General features: G+C 31.6%; 1 protein-coding gene across 1 annotated transcript in view; it reads right to left on the bottom strand.

Moving 5' to 3' along the window:
* The window catches only part of Smp_169360 (putative kinesin), a gene marked incomplete at both ends in the record, with an annotated part of 71,929 nt that overhangs the window by 18,038 nt on the left and 30,384 nt on the right, over window positions 1–23,507 (bottom strand). The window contains 8 exons of the mRNA XM_018794649.1: window positions 578–703; window positions 1,560–1,983; window positions 6,981–7,287; window positions 7,791–8,168; window positions 9,541–9,990; window positions 11,688–12,010; window positions 16,482–16,796; window positions 20,160–20,357. Of these exons, the coding sequence (XP_018649040.1) occupies window positions 578–703; window positions 1,560–1,983; window positions 6,981–7,287; window positions 7,791–8,168; window positions 9,541–9,990; window positions 11,688–12,010; window positions 16,482–16,796; window positions 20,160–20,357 (2,521 nt within the window). The remainder of the gene's footprint in view (window positions 1–577; window positions 704–1,559; window positions 1,984–6,980; window positions 7,288–7,790; window positions 8,169–9,540; window positions 9,991–11,687; window positions 12,011–16,481; window positions 16,797–20,159; window positions 20,358–23,507) is intronic.

The raw sequence follows: 23,507 nt of genomic DNA, 5'->3' as shown, positions 1-23,507 counted from the left end.
AGATCGAGGCAATACGCACAGTATGCACATATGCCAATAAGAGACTGACTAGTTGCAGTCCTAACACATCAATGGGAAGATTCAAACAAAGCAATACTAAGTGAATTTAAACTTTACCTCATTGCACAAGCAAGTGGCTATCAGATCTCAGTGGCCGAGTGGATAACGCGATGGCGTTTGAAGCGAGGGTACTAGGTTCGAGTCCCAGAGTGAACATCAACTCAGATGCAGGTACATCCAGTTGACGAGTCCCAAATAGGACGAAACGCGCGTCCTGGATTCCACTGCTAGCCACTATCCATCTTTGCTTATAATCTATAATGGTTAGTTACTCTTGTTGGAAAGATATTATCTAATAACTCTTAAGGAAATGTTAAATACTTGCTTTTCCTAATACAAAATTATGCAACAACTTTGGAATATTTACCATTACAAGAGAATGAATACGACACTTGTATCATTATTTAACTTAATTTTGTCTTCAGTTTGAAACTCATTCATCATTTCAAGATGGATGAAGGAATATTATTTCTTGCTCAATATCTATGTTAACATATACCTTACTAAATTTACTTACATATGATGTCTGATAGATTGACCTTCATTACCAATCTCTCCAAGTGCCATATTAAGATTTGCATTAATTACGGTGCATAATTCATTCTCATCTGATTTCATTAGTTGTAATTGATGATGTTCGTTTGTCTGAAAATCGGGTATCAATGTAAAAGGTGAGAAACCTTTTTCAAATAAACATATTTACAAAAAGCAAAACTGAAATAATTTGATTAAATTAACAACACAACCTTATTAAGGAATTATTTATTATAGAACTCCGCATCATTGTTTATCCGAAACTTTATAAGAGGTGGAACCCAGGACTTCCCTACATAGCAATAATTGTGTTAACTTTAGATCCCGGAATTATCATTCATCGGTTGAAAGTTTCCATTTAGCCAGTTAATGATATTGGACGATTATTCAATCACTCTCATCAATGATAAATTATTTAGTTCTGAACATGGGTGAACTTTAATTAACACAGCTTCTCACTAGCACTTCGGGAATATTTATCGAATCTCGACACAAAAGACACGTGATCTTTAGTAAGATGCCTCGTAGTCTAGTTAAATATAAATTGAATGGAGATGGAAATGTGAATCATTGGGTACTAACTTGATAGTCTACAGATAAAGAGTCTGAAAATATGCCTAAAAGTCCTAGATTCAGTCTCTGATGGAGTAGCAGGTATGCATTACCAAGAACACCTGTACTATGATGAAACAATAAGGTTTTAAATAGTTACTTAAGTAAGGTTAGTTTATAATGTAAACTATACATAGATGAGGCAATCTCTGAGAACCTGGTATATTATTTTTTTCTACAGATCTTGCTGTTTGAGTTACCATAACATAAAAGTACCATTTCTGTCTCGCTGATGTGTGACTTACTAGGTCAGTTTTTAAAATAAGCTTTCAAAGAGTTATTATTAAATTTCCCACTAGCTTGTAAACGTAACAATAAGATTTTTCACAATAATAAAATGAAACAATCAACATACTTTAGTAAACTCTTCATGCATATTAGTATTTATTGGCAATGTGCTATGCTTTTGAATCCAATCTTTAACAAATGGTTTAACTTTAGCTATAGGTGCATTTGTATCACTATGATTCATAAATGATTTAGTTAAATGACATTCATTAGAAGATTGTTTCATAATAGGATTTACATTTGTCATTTGATTTTGATTAGACGTATGAAGAATATAATTTGTTTGTTTATTTAATTCATGATTATTGCTATTATTCACAGTCCATGATTCTAAGGATTGTGGTTTAACAACTTGGATATTATTTCCTATCGGTATTACATTTGTTAAATCACCTGTTTCTACAGTTAAATTACTCTGATTCATAAGTGAACCAGCCATGACACATGTTGAACATTGACTACTCAATGTTGTATCAGCATGTTGTACTTCTAAAAAAAGAAATAGTTTACTAGTTTATGCTTTTAAATTGAATACAATAAAAGTTATTATCAGAAAGGGAGGTTTTGTGTAGATTGTGATAATTTAATAGTTGAATTCATGAATCAATTAAAGTTGGACCACTTTGGAAAACCTGGAAGCACAGGATAGCCGTTTCGTCCTCCTCAGCTGTGCTCAATTAGGTTAATATTGAATTACATATGTATATTGAAAAAAAGAAACCTAAACAAGTATGTTGTAACTCATTTCAGTAATAATTATTAATGAAAAAATCTTATTGTATTTATTAAATGAAATCTTAGTATAGAGTAATTTGTCATGATACACAACTTTAAATGTTATTATAAGCAAAGATGGATAATGGTTAGCAGTGGAATCCAGGACGAGCGTCTCGTCCTATTTGAGCTGGATGTACCTGAAGTTTACTCTGGGACTCAAACTCAGTACCGTTCACTTCAAACGCAGTCGCCTTATCCACCTGGCCACTGAGTCCTGATAGCCACTTGCTTGTGCAATGGGGTGAACTTTAAATTCACAGCTGATGAGTCTCAAATAGGACGAAACGCCCGTCCTGGATTTCACTGCTAACCACTATCCATATTTGCTTATCGTGATTGTGAATTAAGGCTATATCGAGGCAATACGCACAGTATGCACATATGCCAATAAAAGACTGACCAATTGCAGTCCTAAACATCAATGGGAAGATTCAAACAAACAATACTAAGTGAATGTAAATGTTATTATTATTATTTTGTTTATTAATTTATTCATTACATCAATAACAATTCTATGTCTCAATGAAATCTTTTTTTATATACATCATATAATTACTTGAATTTACTGTTATTATCTAAGCAAACGCGAATAAAACTTGAAGTACTAAGTAGTTTCTTCTTAAACCTTCTAACTCTCAATGTACTCTGAATGCGGATGTATTAGAAAATAATTTTTGTCTTCTCAGTTTATCAAACGAACTAATTAAGTTAAATGTTAAGCGAAAATTTCTTTTAATAGTTTGAAGTAAGTCAACAAATTATTGAAACATTTTTCACTTTATTGATATGATTCGGCCAAAGTATCTATCCATTGGTCTCTTTTTCACAGTATTCAGTTCATTTGACTTTACCGTTTCAGTAATATTCCCAAATGATAGTGACTTTTAGTAAGTTTGGTGACAGATTTTAAAAGTATTGCATACTCACATCCAAGTGATTTAATTTTGGATTAGTTTATTTTCTGACTTTGTATGTTACAAATAAAATTCAACTTTGGTAAAACTACAGATTATTAAAACGAGACTAACATATTTTGAAGGTTCACTGTTAGAAAAGATGAAGGTTTTACATATGACTTAAAATTTGATCGGTTGTCTAATAACTTCAGTATGTTATTAGCTTCTATTGAACCACCTGGTATCGTCAGTTTTTCAAAGAATTTATTTCTGCTAACTCATGAACACCTACCTTAAACAAAGTAATTAGTTCAAAGTCATTATGCCTTACAGTATCAAACCATTAATTCCAAATAGAAATAATCCCTCAGTTATCTTCCATCTTTTATTATCTCCAATGTTCAATAGAGTATATAAAAAATTCTCAGAGATCTTATTCATCCCATTTTATATTCATGTTTTCATTATATGCCTACCTAAACACTGCGATATATATATATATATATATATATATCAGGATTACAGATTAAAAATAAAGCATGAAGCACAACACTTCCTGTTTTCTACCTTCAATACTAACGACAGTTTACACTTCCGAAAACCAATACTTCTTTAAATGATTGATTTAACAGTATGTCTTTCCACAGATATATTCCGTATTAGCTCTATCTATAAGCGATATTACAAATAAATTTGATATTATTGTTGTAAAAAATCGAAAGGAAAGAAAGATTATTTTACTCGATGAATATGTGAATGAAAAAGAACATATATCATAAAAAGAGGCAATCATTTCGTTGTCATAAAGTATGTTGAACTACTTTCATTTAGTTTATTTATTTGTTTACTTATTATTGTCTTTTTGCCCTTTTGTTGTTTACTTACTATGTACTTACAAGAAAACTATATGTAGAAGGTGAAAGTATAATTTATCTGCTCTTCATATATATATATATACTACAGAGACAATGATAATTAGACTGTTGTAAGAAGTAAAATCAAGAGTTAGTCAATAACAGAATAAACAAATAAAGTAAGAAGACAAGATTTATTCTTGAGATATGTTTCATTCATTTCTTTCATGAAAATAAAGATCAGAATAAGAGGGAATAAATATAGTTACAAATAGGAATTTTTCCCCCTAAGTGGAAATCAAAGGAGTTGTATCAGGCAAAATAAAAACAGAAAGCAATTTTGAAATGAGCTAATATGTATATATCCCATCCGTAATAAAAAAATAATCAATTTATTGTTCAATAGGCAATGGACCACGAAATCTCTAGAAATAGAGGTGTTACGAATGCGAACGTACGTATGCCCAGTCACTGATCAATAATATATACATACACCCTAAATATCAATAAGGTAAATGAGTTAAAACGCTATAAGCCGAAGAGACAAACACACGTCAAGTTACATATATGCTTCTATCCCAAGTAAACTTCATACCTTACTTTTATTTATTCGGAAATGATTCCCTTGATAATTTTTATTTTTAATCACAAGACTTTCTAAAGGATAACTGTTATATCCTGTGGAGAATTATGAATGGTAACTCGGAGAATTATTTATGGACCAATTTGATATGTATATTTCCTATTGTAAAATTGTTAAGTAACTAAGGTATCCATATTCGTGTCCTTCTTATTATAAGCTTTATTTCGACTTATAAACTATTATTATACAATTTACCATTATTGAGTTATCCCTAGTCTATTGATTACTGTCCCCCCTATTCACAGCTACATTTGGTCAAATCTTGTACAAATGTTATTTTCTATTTTATGGTACGTTGTGGTCAGTCTGTTTGGCATATAAACCCGCTATGTTTGAGAATAATGATTCATATTGCAGAGGCTGTTATTGGTGTTCTGGACTTAACTGGCTGGGCTAGGCTGATAGCAGGACTGACGAGTACTCAAGACTGTTCATACGGCTTTTGTATATCATTGGGAGATCAATAAATTCAGTGCTCTCCAATTGGCAGTCTTATCACATTCATATATAAACAGGGCACACACGCGTGCAATCGATATAACAATAACCATGTTTACTAGCTTTCAGGTTTTACTATCTCCCAGAAAATCTGGATAATTCTGTTTTAGTTTCACCTAAGAATCATTTATATCACGTAATTATAGTGAAGTACCTTTGAATTCCTGAAAAGATTTTCACTACAAAATCCATTATAATCTCTCTAAGTTTTGAAAATGACACAAACGAGATTCAATCCCTTATCAAACCATCCTTTTATTCTATGATCAACTACGTTACCAGACATTTTATACATTAACACTAAAACTTTTCCATAGTTTGGTTTTCATTATTCTGCAAATCCATTTATAATATAAATTCATTACAACGATATTGGGAATCATTTTAAATGTCATAAAAGTGATTATTTTAATGATATTAACTTATACTTGAAAACTAATTGTATGAACGTTCGGTTCCACTGGTTAAATTGTTGATCCCTAGTTATTTCAACTGTATTTCTCTAGTTTCGTTATTAGGCTTTTGTATGAAGTCATCGACTGATTTCTAATTATATTATGACATTTTCATTTTATCATAGTACACTACTTTGCATTATCCAGTTTCATAAAACAAGATACAATTACAACATATATCTTTCTTACTAGTAATTTAGTATTTCTTTGTGAATAAGCAGATACTATTTAATGTATTATTTACTAGTCATGAAATATTTCTATTCAAACGCATTGGGTTCTACTCATCTTATTTATAGTATAAGGGGATGTGTGAAGATTGCAGGATTTCCATATTTTAAATCACGAACTGATCTTAGCCAAATCAACATCGAACACGTGGAGGAACTGGATTGACTATCATGAACTGACTGAAGTTATAAGTAAACACCTTTAGAACCATGGTCAATGGTCTTGGAGTTAAACGTTCGTTCATGAGACCAGAGTTCCCGGGTTCGATTCACAGATGCACATCGTGAGTTTCCACTGCAGAGAATCCCCATACTAGAACGAAAGATCCTAGCTGAGATCAATCTGTGATTTAAACTATGATAATTAAATCTTGTTATAGGAACGTATAACTTGATTATTTGCATTTTATTTATGTAAACTAATAGTATTTTTTCAAACTGAAGTATACTAATCAGTCACAAGAACATAACTGAGAGAAGTAGTTAGTTAAGTCCTAGTTGTAAATGATTATTAGAAAGAAATAAAATGGTGAGATTACTTATTTAACCCCATTAGATTTTAGTTCTATATGGCCTCCATTTTCGGTTCAGCATTATAATTGTGTGACAAAATATCTGTTTTATTACCAGTATGACATTCCGTTTAGTATAACCTAAATATCATTTGGTGCAGACGTGTATACCGAATAACATTATTTGTATTAATTTTATGTAGAATTCGTTTAGTGTGACATGTATGGGTTTTTGTATTAGTTCTCTATATTTCCGTAATATGCAATATTAGTTAACTACTCATCATATGTGAGTATAAACTGTATATAAATGAGCTTATGTTTGGTTCAAGTCGACATGTTTTGAGTGATGAAGTAAATCTACTACAATCAACTTGTTTTCTTCACATATACGTAGTGAGAATCACAGTGGTTCTCTATTCCTAGTAATCAGTAGTTCAAAATCGCAGCTGTTACCTTTATATAAACACATAGTAGTCTCACAACTAAAGCAATGTTTGAAAAAATCAAGTGAATTCGCCATAAGGATAAATATGTTGAGGAAACATCTAGATTTTTTGTTGTGATGACACAAGAAGACAATGTACAAGGAAGTATGGAAGATAGTAAGTGTATATTTACCTCCATTATTTGGACAATGATCAGTTATTCTTTCCATTTGGCTCATTTTGTTAGATTTGGACGTGATATTTGACCTTTCTAATGCAACCGGTTTTACGGATACATTTTTTTGAATATTTTGAACTTGTTTATCTTGTTCTGTCTTACCTAATTCATCAGCTGTTTGCTCAAAATGGTCTTTTCCAGGAACCTTTTGATGTGTTTTCGTACAGTTGGCACTAATTGAATGTTGCTCTTCTTGTGATGATAACTGAGGTGGAATTATCACTTGTGCTGAAGTTTTAGTTAGTTCATCAACTTGAGTTTCCTGAAACGTTATATGAAATGTTTAATATATACTAATTATTCATACAGATAACTGAAACGTTAACTGTGTAAATGTACTGTTTTTTAATTTGTCTAAGGATTCTGGAAGTTTTTGCTGAGGTTTAACCCGTTTTGGTCATTTGTGCTGATTATTCTATAATTCCTTTCGGGAAATAAACATATCTTCGATTTCATATCAAGAAAATTATGTATTCTTTTAAGATAAGTTTGGCACTATTTTATACATTTTTTTAAACAATTTAATCTCCTTTTTGCACTCATTTCGTTACGTTCAACAGTAGATCTTAAAGTGTAGTGAGATACACTTCGTATTATACTTTAAATGTATTTCCTCATGGGAAACAGTTTGATGTAAATCAACATAATATATTCTGTTTTCACTATCTTACTTTGATTGATAAATTCAAAAAAATATTTCAATCATCAAATAACAAATTTACTTCATTTTTAAGTCAGATAGGTAACCAGACGCATAAAACTCACTTTATCTATCATGCTTGGTTTCGCTACTGCATTTGTAGTAGTCTGAGATGCTTGATGACTAGGATTGGATGGGTGGAAATCTGATTTCGGTCCATCAACCCATTGTTCTTTTTGAGTACTTAAGGTTTCAATTGCATTCTTTACTGCATTACGTGGCCATGCATAAACATTTGTACGTGGAGCTGATCTTTTTCGTTCCTTGGAATGTACTGCATGTGGTGAACAGTGGTCACCAGAGTTTGTATGACTTCCTGAATGACCTAATGAACCACTTTCAGCTCCTCCACTACCACGTCTCACACCAACAGAAGAACCAACTGGTGAATCATGTGATTGTTGTCCTTCAAATTGTTTCACTTTACTTCCACTGCTTGCCTCCTAAATAACAATATGTGTGTCATATATTTAAATATTAATTTAACTTACATTGTCTTAACAGTGTGATAAAATATGCTTAATTAGATATAAATTATTAGGTCGAAGATTTATTCGTGAATAACCCAGTTATTAACGGTGATGTTAACTAATATTTAAACTACACAGACAATACATGTTATAACCTGATTTTGTTTATGTTTAATGCCTTTTAGAAAAAAACATTTTAGATCTTCAGTAATGCAACAATTTACTCTATCAGGAAATATATGGAAATGGATGGGAACTCTAAAACTGATGTAATATAAGAAAAATATCCACTCTTCGCTTAAGCCAATAGCTCTATCAAATATTATAACACAACAATATCTCTCCCAAACACACCCAAATTCTACAAATGTATTCATATCATCCAAATTTGTAACCTGAACGTTTACTGTAGCACTTCACTGACACTTATTTCTGTATACGTTTTAGTGAAGGCCTTCAGTTGACTTATTTATCAAACAGTATCATTTGGTCAGTGACAACTTGTCTATATCATTGTATTGTTATTAATATTATCATCATGTTTGTATCACCATATTTGTTCGATCATGTGTTACATCCCTTTTGTTGACTTAGATGTTAGTTGCTTAACTCTCTTGGTGACTCACTAGCTTTATTATACATGTGGTTTTTAAATCCGATTAATTAATACTTTCACATTTATTTTCATTTATTTGCATTCTCATTTCTGTTTTTATTTGCTTCGTGTGCTTGTGGCCTTGTGATCTATACTATGCAAATAACAAACTGTAGTTAACGCTACGTATTGTCTTTTGAGATTTGTACACCATTGGGAGTTATTTAATAACAGTCATCAAGACCATTGATATATGAAGCATAGGAATTATCTCTTGACTTTTCCACAACAATATTTTTTATTTACGAAAATGAGATTATCATATAACGTTGATAACTTAGTTTTTAGATATTAATAGCCTAAAAATTACTATGGTGAAGAGCTAGTAGAAATGAAGCTCTTCATAATCAAAATATGTAACTTACACGTAACTCAGGTTCAGGGCTTTCTTTCGATTGTCTCTAACCACTTGAATATCGAAATGAATGATTGGGAATTTATCTGAATTGTTTGTTTTTATTATACAGGAAAATCAGTTCCCAGTAAAGTAATCCCAACTTTTAATAAATTTAAATTATCAGCGTCAACTACATAGGAGTACTCAATATTAGGATATAGATCATCAAAAACCTAAATCATATATGCTTATAATTCTAATCAACGTTAACTAAAAATTGGTTATTGTTAATTTTCTTTGTTGATAACTGGATACATACCGACAAATACAAGTGAGCATATACAAAAACTTACTGAACCCGTATCCATACTTGCTCCTGATGTTGGTTTACCAAGTCGAGAACGTGCCTTCTGGTTATCATCCTGATCATATTGATGACCCAACAGACCTTGACGTCCTAAGTAAATAACAGTATCACAAGATTGTTCACTACTAGATGTATAGTCTTTCTCAGAAGAAGCAGGTACACTTAGGAGATTATCAGGACCATAATGCCTATATTTTGTGGAAAATCCTTTATATCCATTTGAGCGCTTCATAGCTAAACGTAGTCCCATATTTAGACGTAATCGTCCTGCTCGCCTTAAACCAAAACTATCACAAGAAGAACTGTCTTCAGAGCTAGTATTCTGATCATCCACCTTAGAATTTATCTCACTGTTATTTGAGGTACTTCCTACTAATGTTCTCTCATGAGTCCTGTGTCGTCGACTTCTTTGAATTTTAGATGCAAACTGTAAAAGCTAGTTAATAAAAGAGAAAACAAAGTAATGAAATAATTTGGAAATTTCATTATTTTGGTTAGGGATGAGATAACCGCCAAAATCAATGTACAACTTTAAGTCGGTTAAATAAAAACAAAGAAAAACCTTCAGGATAAGCTAACTAAAGTAAAATATCGACAGTGCATATTGTAATTCAAGGAGTACTATAAATTCTTATCAGTAGGTTCAGTCAATAATATTATGAGTTTCAATGCTTTCTGAACTTGACATCAGTTATTGATAAACAGTCAGAAGAAATTCGAGATATGCAATTTTAAAATTATTTTCATTTCTAAGATAAACGTAGTCGTGGACTAGATAACTTACTGTGTGCTGATGTAAGTTATGAGTAACAAATACAACTTCAACACTAAGTTATAAAGAAGCATTCTGACTGAAAATGTCAGTAAGCAACAGATCTAAGTCATCAACATCCTCAAATATTTATCACACTTCCTTATTGCTGTTGTCATGTGATATAAAACGTACTGAACGTCATGATACCTGATATAATGTGTGATATAAAAAATCGTTCGATTTATTGATGAAATATTAATAAAACATCAATACAAAATCCTTGAAATGTTTTAATCCTCAAGCTCATAAACTATCCATTGAAATGAACTTATCCGAGACCAAGAGATTTGAAAACGTCTAACAAATAATCAGTTTCTTTTAGTTAAATGGAAATTCATAACCACGACTACGTTCAGATTTATTTACCTACGACTGATGGAATGCTTTAAAGATACTTCCCATATCAAACACATTCTACCCCAAAATATCTGCTTAGAGCTCAGTGAAACAGACATCTAGAAGATAATTACAAACATGAAGACATTATTGCCCAGGAATGAATACTGATAAATTTATGATATTCAATCTCATCAATAATTAATCATTTGTAAATTATTAAGTCACATCAAACTTGAGTGAATATGTGGCGTATAAATTATGAATTAAATCTCCTAATGTCTATATTTATTCAGTCGATTTTGTCTTTTAGAATATGTTTATTTGAGCAATATGGTTCAGCCCATTAGGAAAAATATTACTTTGAGTCACCTCGGTTACTTTATTAGTGTTACCATCAATTGTTCAGACATAACATATTCATGATTATAATTGAACTTCAGTCAACCAATTGGTTTGATTTTACGATACTACAATTGAATTCATTTAATGCATTTTGATCAAGATGAGGATTTAAAACCATATGAATTATTGATTTGGATCTACAATAAAAACCCTTACAAACAAGTAAAAATCCACTTGTTGCGCAAACAAGTGATTATCTAAAATCAGTAACTAAGTGGATAACGCGTTGGTAATTTGAAGCGAAAGTTACCAGGCCCGAGTCTTCTTGCGAGCATTTGCTCAGATATAGGGACATACATATGGTAAGTTCCGAATAAGGCGGAATTAGAATCTTGCATCCAAGCGTTTCCCGCCTTCCAACTCTGATTAAAACATAAATTTTTGTCTGTTTGATTACAATTTGATTGCTACCAGAAGAATGGAAAGATTATAGTATGAATTTGATTCGACGCAATGTGAAGTTGAGAAAATTTAAGAGGTGATAAAAACAATAATGCAGTGAAAGGTATGATGAAATTCATAGTATCCTAAACATTTTAGTGAACATATAACTGAAATAAACTATATGTATAGCCTACCTGCAAATTTTCGTGATAGTAATTTACATTTGGTGATGTTTGTATAAGTATACATGTTCGGCAACCAATACTTCCAATAGCTTCACGTAACATTTGTGAAAGCTTACTATTTCTATGAGGATGATGTCTATTGCCATTGATTAGTGCTAGGACGACTGAGGTCATGGAAGAAAGAGATAGCATCGAATCATTTAATGAAGCTGATGTTTGCTTGTTTTCTGAATTCTGCGATTCCGTATCCGCTGAATTGTCTGTTTCAACATCTCTTGGTAGTTTTGTGTTTCCCAGATCTATTAAATGCAACCGACTACGACCACCAGCGACTTTATCAAATCATAAAAAATAAAAGTCGATAGTTATGTTACATTGAAAAGTCTCAAATAAGCCATAAGTAAATAAACAATGAATAAAAATACTGTAACATTTTATTGTTGGTTAATTACAGAGGCTACTGAAAATACAAAACATATGAGTCATAGATTGTGACTTTAAAACACTGAACAAAGATGGATTGAATGACAGTCGTTTAAGCAAAAATTCGATGCCAAATATTCTCAAACTTTCCGTAGAATAAAAATGTTTGATGAGCACAGTCAGTGAAAACTAGCTGGTCAACGATGATGAAAGGGAATTCAAATTACTATGAAGTTACTTTTTTTATATTTCTAAATAAGTTTTCGTATAAATAATTTCATTTGTAAAACTTATATAAGAAAACTAATCAATATTAATGATGAATACTTAGATGGCTTATTAATTGGTGTCTATACGTACAAATAGAAGACAAGGTAGCAACTATAAAATGTCTAAGAAAAACTGGTATTATTGAGTAATCGAATAAATAGTGAAAATCATTTAGCGGATACAAGGATTGTTTGGAGAATAGGACCTCAGTTAACAGCCAAATAAGCAAATTAATTAAAGGGAGCTGACCAAGACAGTTTATTATGTCAGTGATTAATTAGTAATTATTCTTATATGAAAATATAGATAATATTTAAGTTATATGATAGTAACTACTACTAGCACTTATCATCTTTCGTAATTGCTATAAATAAAGCTCAAAAAATAATTGGTATTACACTGAACGAGAACACAAGTGGGGACAACCAAACTTATTCCAAAACAACAGAATTTTTTACTGAAATCTGAGAACCATACAGTAAATTTTTCATTTGCGAATGGTTAATTAATTGTCTCAAACTTGACTGTTCCTTCTGCAAAATGTCAATCAATCGTCTCAGACTTCAGTTTTCTTGCACTTTCCACATCAATGAATCTCTGTCCTCGTTCTCTTCCCTTCTATCTTCTTAACTTTCTGCCGCCAGACATTTCACTTTTTATCGGTGATACATATTACTTATATCGGTCGACATCAGTAGCACACACCACAGTGTTATTAGGTATAAAATTCATATTATTTGAGACGAGATACGGAATGTGTACATTTAATATTCTTTTTTCTCTTTCACTATCAATCTTTTGATATTTGAATTAATAAAAGCAGATAGAAATGACGTGAATTATCATTTTTTGAATGGCTTAATATAGTAATCCATTAGATCCTTGATGTTAGATCATCCACCTTCAATAAACACATGAAGCTGAATTGTAAAAATACCAATTTCTTTTCAACTATATCATAATAAAGACTGTTAGATCAATTTTCCTATGATAATTATAGACATTTTTTAAGTAATTACAACTTTTTCTACGAGATATTCTTTTAACTGCTTTTTTAATCTCATTGAAAATAAATTCACTTGGTATTGTTAACTCGAATCTCCCCATTGAAGTTTAGGACTGCACTTGATCAGTTTCTTATTGACATATGCACATACTCTGCGTATTGACTCAAATTCGTTCTACTTGGGACTCGTCAGCTGGATGTACCTGCTAGCCATTATCCATCTTCGCTTGTCATGATTGTGAATTAAGGCAATGCACATACTATGCACATATGGTCAATAAGAGACTGATCAACTGAAGTCCTAAACCTCAATGAGAAAATTCAAACAAACAACACCAAGTGAATTTGAGCTTCACCCCGTTGCACAAGCATGTGACTATCAGGACTCAGTAGCTATGTAGATAACACGAAGGCGTTTGAAGTAAACGGTGCTGAGTTCGAGTCCCTGAGTAAACATCAACTCTGAGATACAGGCACAAATAGGACGAACCGCGCGTCCTGAATTCCATTGCTAGCGACTATCCATCTTTGAATATAATTCTCACAACCCTTTTATTTGTAATTTATTTTAAAAAATGAAGACTGTCATATGTATTTTAAAATGGGAGTTTGTGGAGATCGTATTAATTTTAATAATTAAATTCATGAGTCCATGTAAGCTAGACCACCATTGAAAACCTGGAAGCACTGGACGATCGAATATACACGTTCCCGTTAGGGATAAAACATTCAGTTAAATTTCAGTCATAATTAGAAAATCATGATTAATTCGATTAAGATAAAATAAGATTACGAGAAAAAATAAGAGTTTACTTCAGGAGTTTCTACAAATAGTAAGAACACTTTTAAGTATTTACTTTCTTAGTCAAAAGAATACAAAATCATAATATTAAAGAATTATGGAACATTTTCCCTTCTTATAATCTTAATTTTTTTAGACCAGTAAATTTTGTCTGTATTGTGATTATTCTGTAAATATAAAATCTGTTTAAGAATGACACAAAAAACCAATATGCTTCTGATCTTATACGAGGCTGATTTGAGTACTGTTTAAAGGAGGAGAAGAAAAACAAGTCATATATGGACGCGAATCTTAGATAAAAGTGTCTACGCAGTCCCTACATACATTTTAGATTGTTGAAGTCGGAAGTCTACTGAATATAAGTACTTAGTTCAATGTCAGAAAGTAAAAAATTATTCGAAAAATAACCGTACTACATCAACAATAGATATAATCGAATTATACATCAAAGTTCCGTTTAATAAATTGAACTGTGATGAAAGTGAAATGTTAAGGAATGTGATAAACATCTGTTGGTCAGTAGTATTCGCGAGTTACTTATAGTATTGTATAGACATAAGTTCCATAGGTTTTAGTAAAATTGAAGTTGGTCTCTCATAACAATCGAAAAACAGAAAACTTTAAGAAACTATCATTCTCAAAAGTAATAGAAGTTCAGGAAATCAATAACTAACTTTCGGTAAAGAAAAAATCAGTAGTCCATAGTGAATAGCTTCTATTTACTCTGAAGAATATTTTAGCAATAACTTACTCCAAATGTCAGTCATATCAGTAAATTATCCAAAAATATTGTAGATTCATTTCTTATTTCCTTTATTCCCATAAGTATTTAACCATATGTTTTTCTGTTGTTATGTCAAGGGTCATAGTGTAAAGCCTAATTTACATAACTTTATTATAGAAAACCTATTCTGTATGACCTATTTTAATGTTAGTAATTCCTTAGGAAATAGTGATGGTGTTCTGTAAATGTAACTACCGTCTTAATTGTACAATAAATTAGGAGTCAACGATTACGAATCTATTTTATCCAATAGATTCTAGTCCACCATAAACAGTCAGATATATTTCATCGAGAACCTTTTTGTAAATGAATATTGATTCATTCTTGTTATAATTCTAACACTACCTAGTAGTTTCTGTACACCTTTATAATATGAAATTTGCTTCAATTTACTGATTCGTTCAATTCATGACATAACTCAACCGTATCTTGAAACGTTCTTATCCTCATTTGAAAATACATGAATCACTAAATCAACTTTATTCAGTTATATATAAACGAAATACCAGTCATAATTCTTGTAATTTGAATTGAATATATATTAATTAACGACAATAACAAAGGAATAATTGCTTCAAGAACAGTTATATATTCGAGAAATTTACTTCTTTTGGTATAGTACTATGCTATTTTACTAGATAACTCCGTTTTCAGCTCTTCCAGGGCTACCGCTGGTCTCGATATCTAGTAAAGGAGAAGGGTTGAGTATAAGCTTAACAACCCAGCCTCGCAGAAAACAACCTTGCTAAAGAAACGCTAACCAAAAATAAACAAATTAAACCATTTTAACTCTGTCCTGTGAGTTCAAAGATCTTCATTTATAAGAAATATGATGCCTCATAGTAAAAGCCAATATTCTTCGGTTGTTCCAAAGATGATGACTTTTCTAACATTCAGAGCAACATGGAATTTCCGGACAATGTGAGAGACCGGGAGGACCAGTCGAACAGCTACGGAAATGAGAAGATACAACTTAACGATGCTCATAATAATTGGAACCCATTAGAAAATTATAGAACCACCGCAACCATCATCAAAACAGTACAAGTATTTATAATTAATTGTCTACACAAGATATTCAATTTGGTTGATCGGATACCATCAGTAACGGCCTACTGTGAGGGAGAACAAACCGGCTTCCAGCTGAAGAGGAAATTAAGGAGAGATCTTGATGGTGGATAGGATATACATTACGGGAATCACTAAACTGCATCACGAAGCAAGAGTTAACTTGGAATCCTGAAGGGAAACGGAAAGAGAAAGACAAAAAGCACAGTTAGTCGAAAGTTGGAAGCAGGCATGAATAGGATGAATAGAAACTAGAAACAACTCGGAGGTATTTTCCAGGACATGGTTGGATGGAGAATGCTGATGAGTGACCTAAGCTCCTCCATGAGGGGTAGCAGGAGTGAGAGAAGAAGACTGTAATAAATAATGTCATATTTATTATTCTTATAGTATACAGGAAATGGATTAAATCAATTTAAACATGTAAGTCGATATAGAATTTTCACTTACCACCAGTACTGATACCGCTTCTTTCTACTCTATATTGATATATATGCAGTGTGAAAAATAAATGTGAGTTTCTTTTCCATAGTATTGTTGGACTAGAAGAATTAGTGTCTAAAGGTGATGAAGCTGTTAGAGATTTTACGGATGAACTATCAGTTGTTACAGATTGATAACTGGCAGATAACGCAGAATCCAGATAAAATGCTGCTTTATCAGCTGTAGGTGCTCTAAGTTCACTTTGATTTTCTAGTTGAGTACCTGAAATTGGATCTTCACGAAGGTAAACACCAGGTGCATTTGCTCCAGCTGCATCTGTAGCTTTAATACGTCAAAAAAGATATATAAAACAGCAACTTGTGAATACAGATAGTTGTGTATTAAACGAATAAAGTGCAAATACATAAATATTCCTTGTAATAATTTATAATTGTTGTCTATTTATACCTCAGTTATTTTACATTTTATTTTATATAACCTTCATTTGTTATAAAACATAATTCTTAGGTTAAAAGTTAACAATGTCTTACAAACTGACCAATGTGACCATACAATTAATAAAAGGGATGAATAGATACTCGAAAGACTTATAATTAAACATTAAGTCAAAATAGCATAATCTTGATTACCTCAAAAGAATTATTGAATAAAGTTTTTTTTTTCCCTTAATTTCGTGTTTTTCCATTCAAGTTAAATTATTCTCATCAACTAAATCTATTCACTTCATGTAGTTATCATTTAACACAAATGGTAGTGTGGTGTGGGTTGCTTACATCCATATAAGTAGTATGTAACAATGGTCAGGCATAGAATGTATTTCAGCAGAAGATTGTTAAGGAAAGAACGGGAACGAAACGCAATCGGTATGAAAATGCATGAACAATAATAATCGGAGACTATGGACTAATATTTGCAGAAGGAATAGTCAAGATTGAGACAATTAATTAGTAGTTTGAAAATCAACTGTTTACTGTATGGTTGTCAGATTTCAGCGATATAGTCTGTAATTTTCGGGTCAAATACACTCGGGTGCCCCCACTCGTGTTCTTGTTCACTATAGCAGGAGCTGCGTACGTTTCTTTTTATGTGTACTGATCAATATAAATTCTTTACCATATGAAATATTCTGATGTATATTCGATGATTAATAATTTCAACTTATTAAATATTTAATATCGGAAGGGGGTTTTGTGAATATTATAGTAATTTTAATAGTTGATATCATGAGGAGTCCCACAATAGGGCGAAACGGCCGTCCAGTGCTTCCAGGTTTTCCATAATGGTCTAGCTTCAATTGACTCATGATCTCAACTATTAAAATTATTATATATTTGTTAAAAATAAAAGCTGAGCGGGTAAGATTTATTTTAATTGATTCGCTATCAAACCACCATATATGTTTTCGTATTAAATGTTATAATAATATCAAATAAATTTCATTGTATATGTTATGTCCTGACGAAGAATAACTGAATGGTAACTGCTAGGAATAATTTATAGACTATTATTACATAGATTTGATATACATTCATATTCCTTTTATTATAAGCTTTCATTTGACTCATTGGCTATTATTACACGATTCACTATTCCTAATTTATTGTCAATCCATTAGTTACAGTCTTTCACATTCACAGCCAGTTTGGGCTCCATCTTGTATAATCGTTATTTTCTATTTGTGGTGTGATGCGGTTTGGTTTGCTTGTATATAAATCAAGTATGTCTGAAATATATGATTCGTACTGTGAAGGCTGAGATTGCTTTCTGGACTCAAACGGACAGGGCTAGGTAAGAAGGACCAATAAGGACTCAGAGTTGACCCTGGGCTGTTCGTTCTGGTTAACGCGTTATTGATTTGGTGCAGGGCCAAAGTCTTATAAGTCATTGTTCTCATCTTGTCAAGTGAAAATTAACGGGCCATTATAACATAACAGTATCTTTCAAAATATTTCATTTTATAGATAACATCAAGGTTAATAATACGTAATACATGAAACAGGTGTAAAGAAGATTAGATAATTAGGTTATTAAGACAGATTACGTAAAAATGAAGTTCGAAATCAAAGTTAAATGGGATTGTAAAGGTATTTTGGCAAACTTAAGAGTAATGCAGTAGAAGGCTAGGGTAAATGAAGAGTCTGTAAAACGTTTACTGTAGACAAATAGTAAGCGTATTGATACACTTTCCTATGGCTTCAGTTGTCTGTGAGAGATTACGTGTGGAAATATAGGACATATTTGACGGAATTTTATAGATAACCTTGAAAATTGAATTTGTGTTAGTATGGTAAAAAGCATTGGTTAAATATTCCTAAGTGAAGCTTTCTATTCCTTTATTTTGTCTTCTGGTTCAGATATGTTCAAAAATTCAATGATATAGGTTTCTGGTTGTAACTGGTCTTATAGAACCAGTAGAAATGGGAAAAATACACACGCAATGGGACTAGGCAGTTCGTCTTTATTCTTTGAACCCAATAATGTCTGGCTGAAGCATGATAGGGATAATCTTGTAGCGTTTACTGTTCACTCAAAGGATATTTCTATACATCTAGTCACTATTTCACCGGAACGTCTAAACTGTTATATTTAGGAATAATAGCTTATTTGTCTGTTTCGGTCGTTTTTCTTCAAATCTTATCACTGGCATATGTTTCCTCAATGATTTTAGAGTATATTCATTTCGCTTAACAAATCATGAGTGAATTTTCATTCTTTTTCACAGGTTTCAACAGTGAGACAACTTTTAGGTTTGTTCACAAGAACCTAGTTAAAAATAGATATTTCTTCGCTTAACTTATATTTTTAAATACTTATTTGTCATTTCATTCATGTTTGTTATTGTTTTAGAAGGATGAAATGCGACCTAAAGAAAGCAGCTGCAACATTTACAACCCTTCTATTGAACAGAGTTTGTGAGTTGTTTTGAAGTTAAGAGTGAAGAGAAAGTTTAAACAATCAGACATATTCTTGTTAATCTCTCGAAATTTTTTAATATCCAGTTACATTATTCACGCAAACTGATTTATGAATGTTAATAATGACAGTGTATGAGAGAAAACCGCAAAGCTACTTGTTCGAATCCTAGTATGGTCTAAAATTTCTCATACTATCACTAATCAGCTGTACGTTGAGCCGGACAACTATGTTTCCATCTTTTAGCCTATCTGGAAAAATATATTGTTGTTCTTCACCTATGTGGGGAAAATGTTTATCAGAAACATGTTTCAGTGAGATGTTTTGATAAAGAACAGACTTTTTGTCATCATTTATTAATTTCAGTCACGATATCCAACTAATTGAAACAAATTTCTGACGCTGACTTCAAACTATTGATTTCTTTTGTAAATTTGTACTTAGTAAGGAAATCATGTAAGTCCCTTTCCCTTTCTTTCATTCACTAGCTCACCTATTCACTCAAACACACACGCAATCAAGTGTCCTGAGAAACAAAATCAGCCTGTTTGTACGTAAAATAAAATGGCGTCAATTAGAATTTCGTTTTAACTAACAGGAAATGAAAAACAATCAAAGTCAATAAATAGAATTAAATAAAAGGTGAGAATTTTTTTTATCTCTAAGTAACACAAATTGCTAGTCGTTCTTTAATCAGAAATCTTATTAACATAAAAAAGTAGATACTTTTTAGTTCTCTCAAAGAAAAATCTATACTATCCATCAACTTACTATTAGAAACAGAAGAGAGAAGATCTCTAAGTGCTTCTTCTTTACCACACAATTCAACTGCAGATATTCTAACAGAAAATCTTGCACCAGTACGCTCTTTTTGTTCAGTAATTAATCGAAATAACCAAGAGATAGCTGAAGGGATAATGCCAAGACCAGATGATTGTTTGTCATCACCAAACATTGAATTAGATTTTACTGAAAGGGATTAGAAATTAAGAAGGATAGAAATCAATCAATAAAACAAATCAAACAGTGAAAAAAAGTTTTTTAAAAAATTTGATTAAAACAATTTGATTATCATATTTAATAAAATGAAACTTTTCTTTTTATTCTATCTTTATAACAAACAGTATTGTTAAAAGCACTTTCATCCAGTCCTTCTAGACACTTTTAATAAACTGTGAGTAAGGAAGATTAGTAAATGATTAGCTATAATATTGGGAAAGATTTAAAATAAAGAAAAAAATTATTTTCTTGATGATACATTTTACAGGATTCGAACCTTTTAGAATCTATTATTATCATGATAGAATTTGACATCACTGGGAGATAATTAACCAAGTCTGTTGTAGAGATATCAACTCACTGAAGACACTGGTGAATAGTTGCTCAATTTCGAGGATTGGTTGAAGTTAGACATTAACACCGTTGGATGCCGACCAGCTCAGTGGTCTAGTGGTTAAGTGATCTGGAGCCAGTCATTAGTGAGCTTTGGCATGAGACTGGTAGGTCCTGGGTTCGAATCTCGCGATTGCGGGATCGTGGATGCGTACTGTTGAGGAGTCCCATAATAGGATGAGTTGGCCGTCCAGTGGTCCCAAGTCTTCCATGGTGGTCTAGCTTCAATTGACTCATGATTTCAACTATGAAGATAATTAATTGTTGACTAAACTTCTTATGACAAATTTATGAGATTTGGTTTATACATTGAAAATGTACAAATTTTAACATAGCTATCACGTCTATAAAGTATCATTATGTCAAATGGTATTGTGACAAACCATATGTGTTTTGATAATTTTTTTCGTATCATTATGGGGACCTGTAAAGCTTGTGGTACTTTCACATTTGAAATCAAAAGTCAATCTAAGCTAGATCTTTACTGAAACACTGAGTCCTCTATCAGAATGAAACGAAATAACCATTTTCCCTACAAATTTCATATATGATGCATTCTATCTACCAATGTTTCATAGCTTAATCATAATGATCATCATTACATCTTTTGAAATTAACATTTGTTGTGAATTCATTTATATTATGGTTTCATTTTTTTCAGTAACATTATCTGGTAAAACTTTAGCAGTTGAGGATTGATGGGTAACAGTTTTATACGTCTACATTAATCATTCCCTTCGGAAAATCTATAAAATTTACAAGGGATTGAAAAGAAGCTCACTAAGTTTTCAGTTAAGAATGAAAACTACCCCAAAAAGGTGCCACCAAGTTTAATTAATTGATTTTTTTGTTGAAATGCTTATCAAAGATTTCTTGATAATATTCATCATTGACTTATATTTATTGAGATATCATTGAAAGCTAATGAACAAGGAATGGATGTTTACTTTCTAGTATGAAATTTCTCAACAATGCATATAAAAATGGCTCTACCAGAGATCTTGAAAGTTATGTTCTCTAAGTGTTATTATCCTTCTTACTTCATTCTCTTTTTCTCTCTTTAATCTAACTAATTTAATAAAATAAATAAATTTTCTATATTTGTCTCTTATTATCATTTCTAGCTACACAATGACTTTGTATTTAAAGGCATGAAAAATAAACTTGTACATACACACAAATACTACTTATATTGACATTTATCCACATATCATTAATTCAAGTGGCAATGTAAATTACTATCATACAAATATTTAACTATATATCTCTAACTCTCATATAGATATAAAGAAGTGAAAAGAAGATGATTAATTGTATTTGATCAATGAAGCGTAAAGCATTTATTATATAAATATATTTATTGTAAGAATTGTAAAAGAAATATATATATAGTCGCAAGTTCATTCTTTTTACTCCCATAGATTAGTTGCCTTGACTCAACCTTGAATTATCATTATTATTATTATTATATTCTACGTGCAATTATTAATTAGACTTTTGGGGATGATCAAGAGAAAGAGAAGAGAATTCTTTGAATCACTACTACGAATGCAAACACTGAAATGTAATAAGGTTTATTCTAGAAAATGTAATAACAATATCACTTTGAGGAAGAGTTTATATCAGAATAAAAGATAAAATAATGCACTAATAATAGATTTTATATAGTTGAGATCATGAAACAATTGAAGCGAGACCACTATGGAAAACCTGGAAGAAATGGACGGCCATTTCGTCCGATTGTGGGACTCAGCAGTGCGTATCTACGATCCCGTCTCGCGAGATTCGAACCCAGGACCTACCAGTCTCATGCCAAAGCCCACTAATGACTGGCTCCATGAGGTATTTCCTCCAGTTCTAGTGACAAGCAGTGACCAGTGGAGTTCAACCAGGTCTGTTGGGAGATAGTAACTCACTGAAGACATTGGTGAATGGTTGCTCAATTTCGTGGATTGGTTGAAATTAGACATTAACACCGTTGGATGCTGACCAGCTCAGTGCTGAGGAGTCCCATAATAGGACGAAACGGCCGTCCAGTGCTTCCAGGTTTTCCATGGTAGTCTAGCTTCAATTGACTCATGATCTCAACTCTATAAAAAAAAATACTAAAATCTCCACAAAACCCCTTCTGAAAATAAATAATATATCAGTATGACAATCAATAGGAAATTTATTATACATAAATATTGTTAGATTAGATGAAAAGAATCCGTTTATTACCTAATGTTTGTATCTATGTAGGTATGTATGTATCTTGCTTTGAAAATGTTATTCCAATTACGGTCGTTATAAACAAATAAATCAATGTGAGAATATTATTTATTTATTTATTTGCTTACTTTATTTGTTTACATATAATCTATATGAGTAATTCGCAAATATCAAAGGGATTGTCTCATATTATATAGTTTTATATAACAGAAAATCGAATTGAATACTACAAAGTATTATTGGATTTATTTTACGTAAAAATATCCTTCACGAAACGAGGCTACTTGAATGTTTTGTTAAAAGATGATTTGACTATCATTTCAAATAATAATACACTTTATAAGCAAAGATAGATGGTGGCTAACAGTGAAATCCAGGACGCGCGTTTCGTCTTATTTAGGAATCGTCAGCTAGATGTACCTGCATCTCAGAGTTGATGTTCACTTTGTGAAGATACAAGCAAGCAATACGAAGTAAATTTAAATTTCACCTAATCGCACAAGCAGGTGGCTATCA

The sequence above is a fragment of the Schistosoma mansoni genome, chromosome 1, assembly GCF_000237925.1.
Source record: "Schistosoma mansoni strain Puerto Rico chromosome 1, complete genome".
Taxonomy (NCBI): domain Eukaryota; kingdom Metazoa; phylum Platyhelminthes; class Trematoda; order Strigeidida; family Schistosomatidae; genus Schistosoma; species Schistosoma mansoni.
This window is presented reverse-complemented; position numbering and strand designations above follow the sequence as displayed.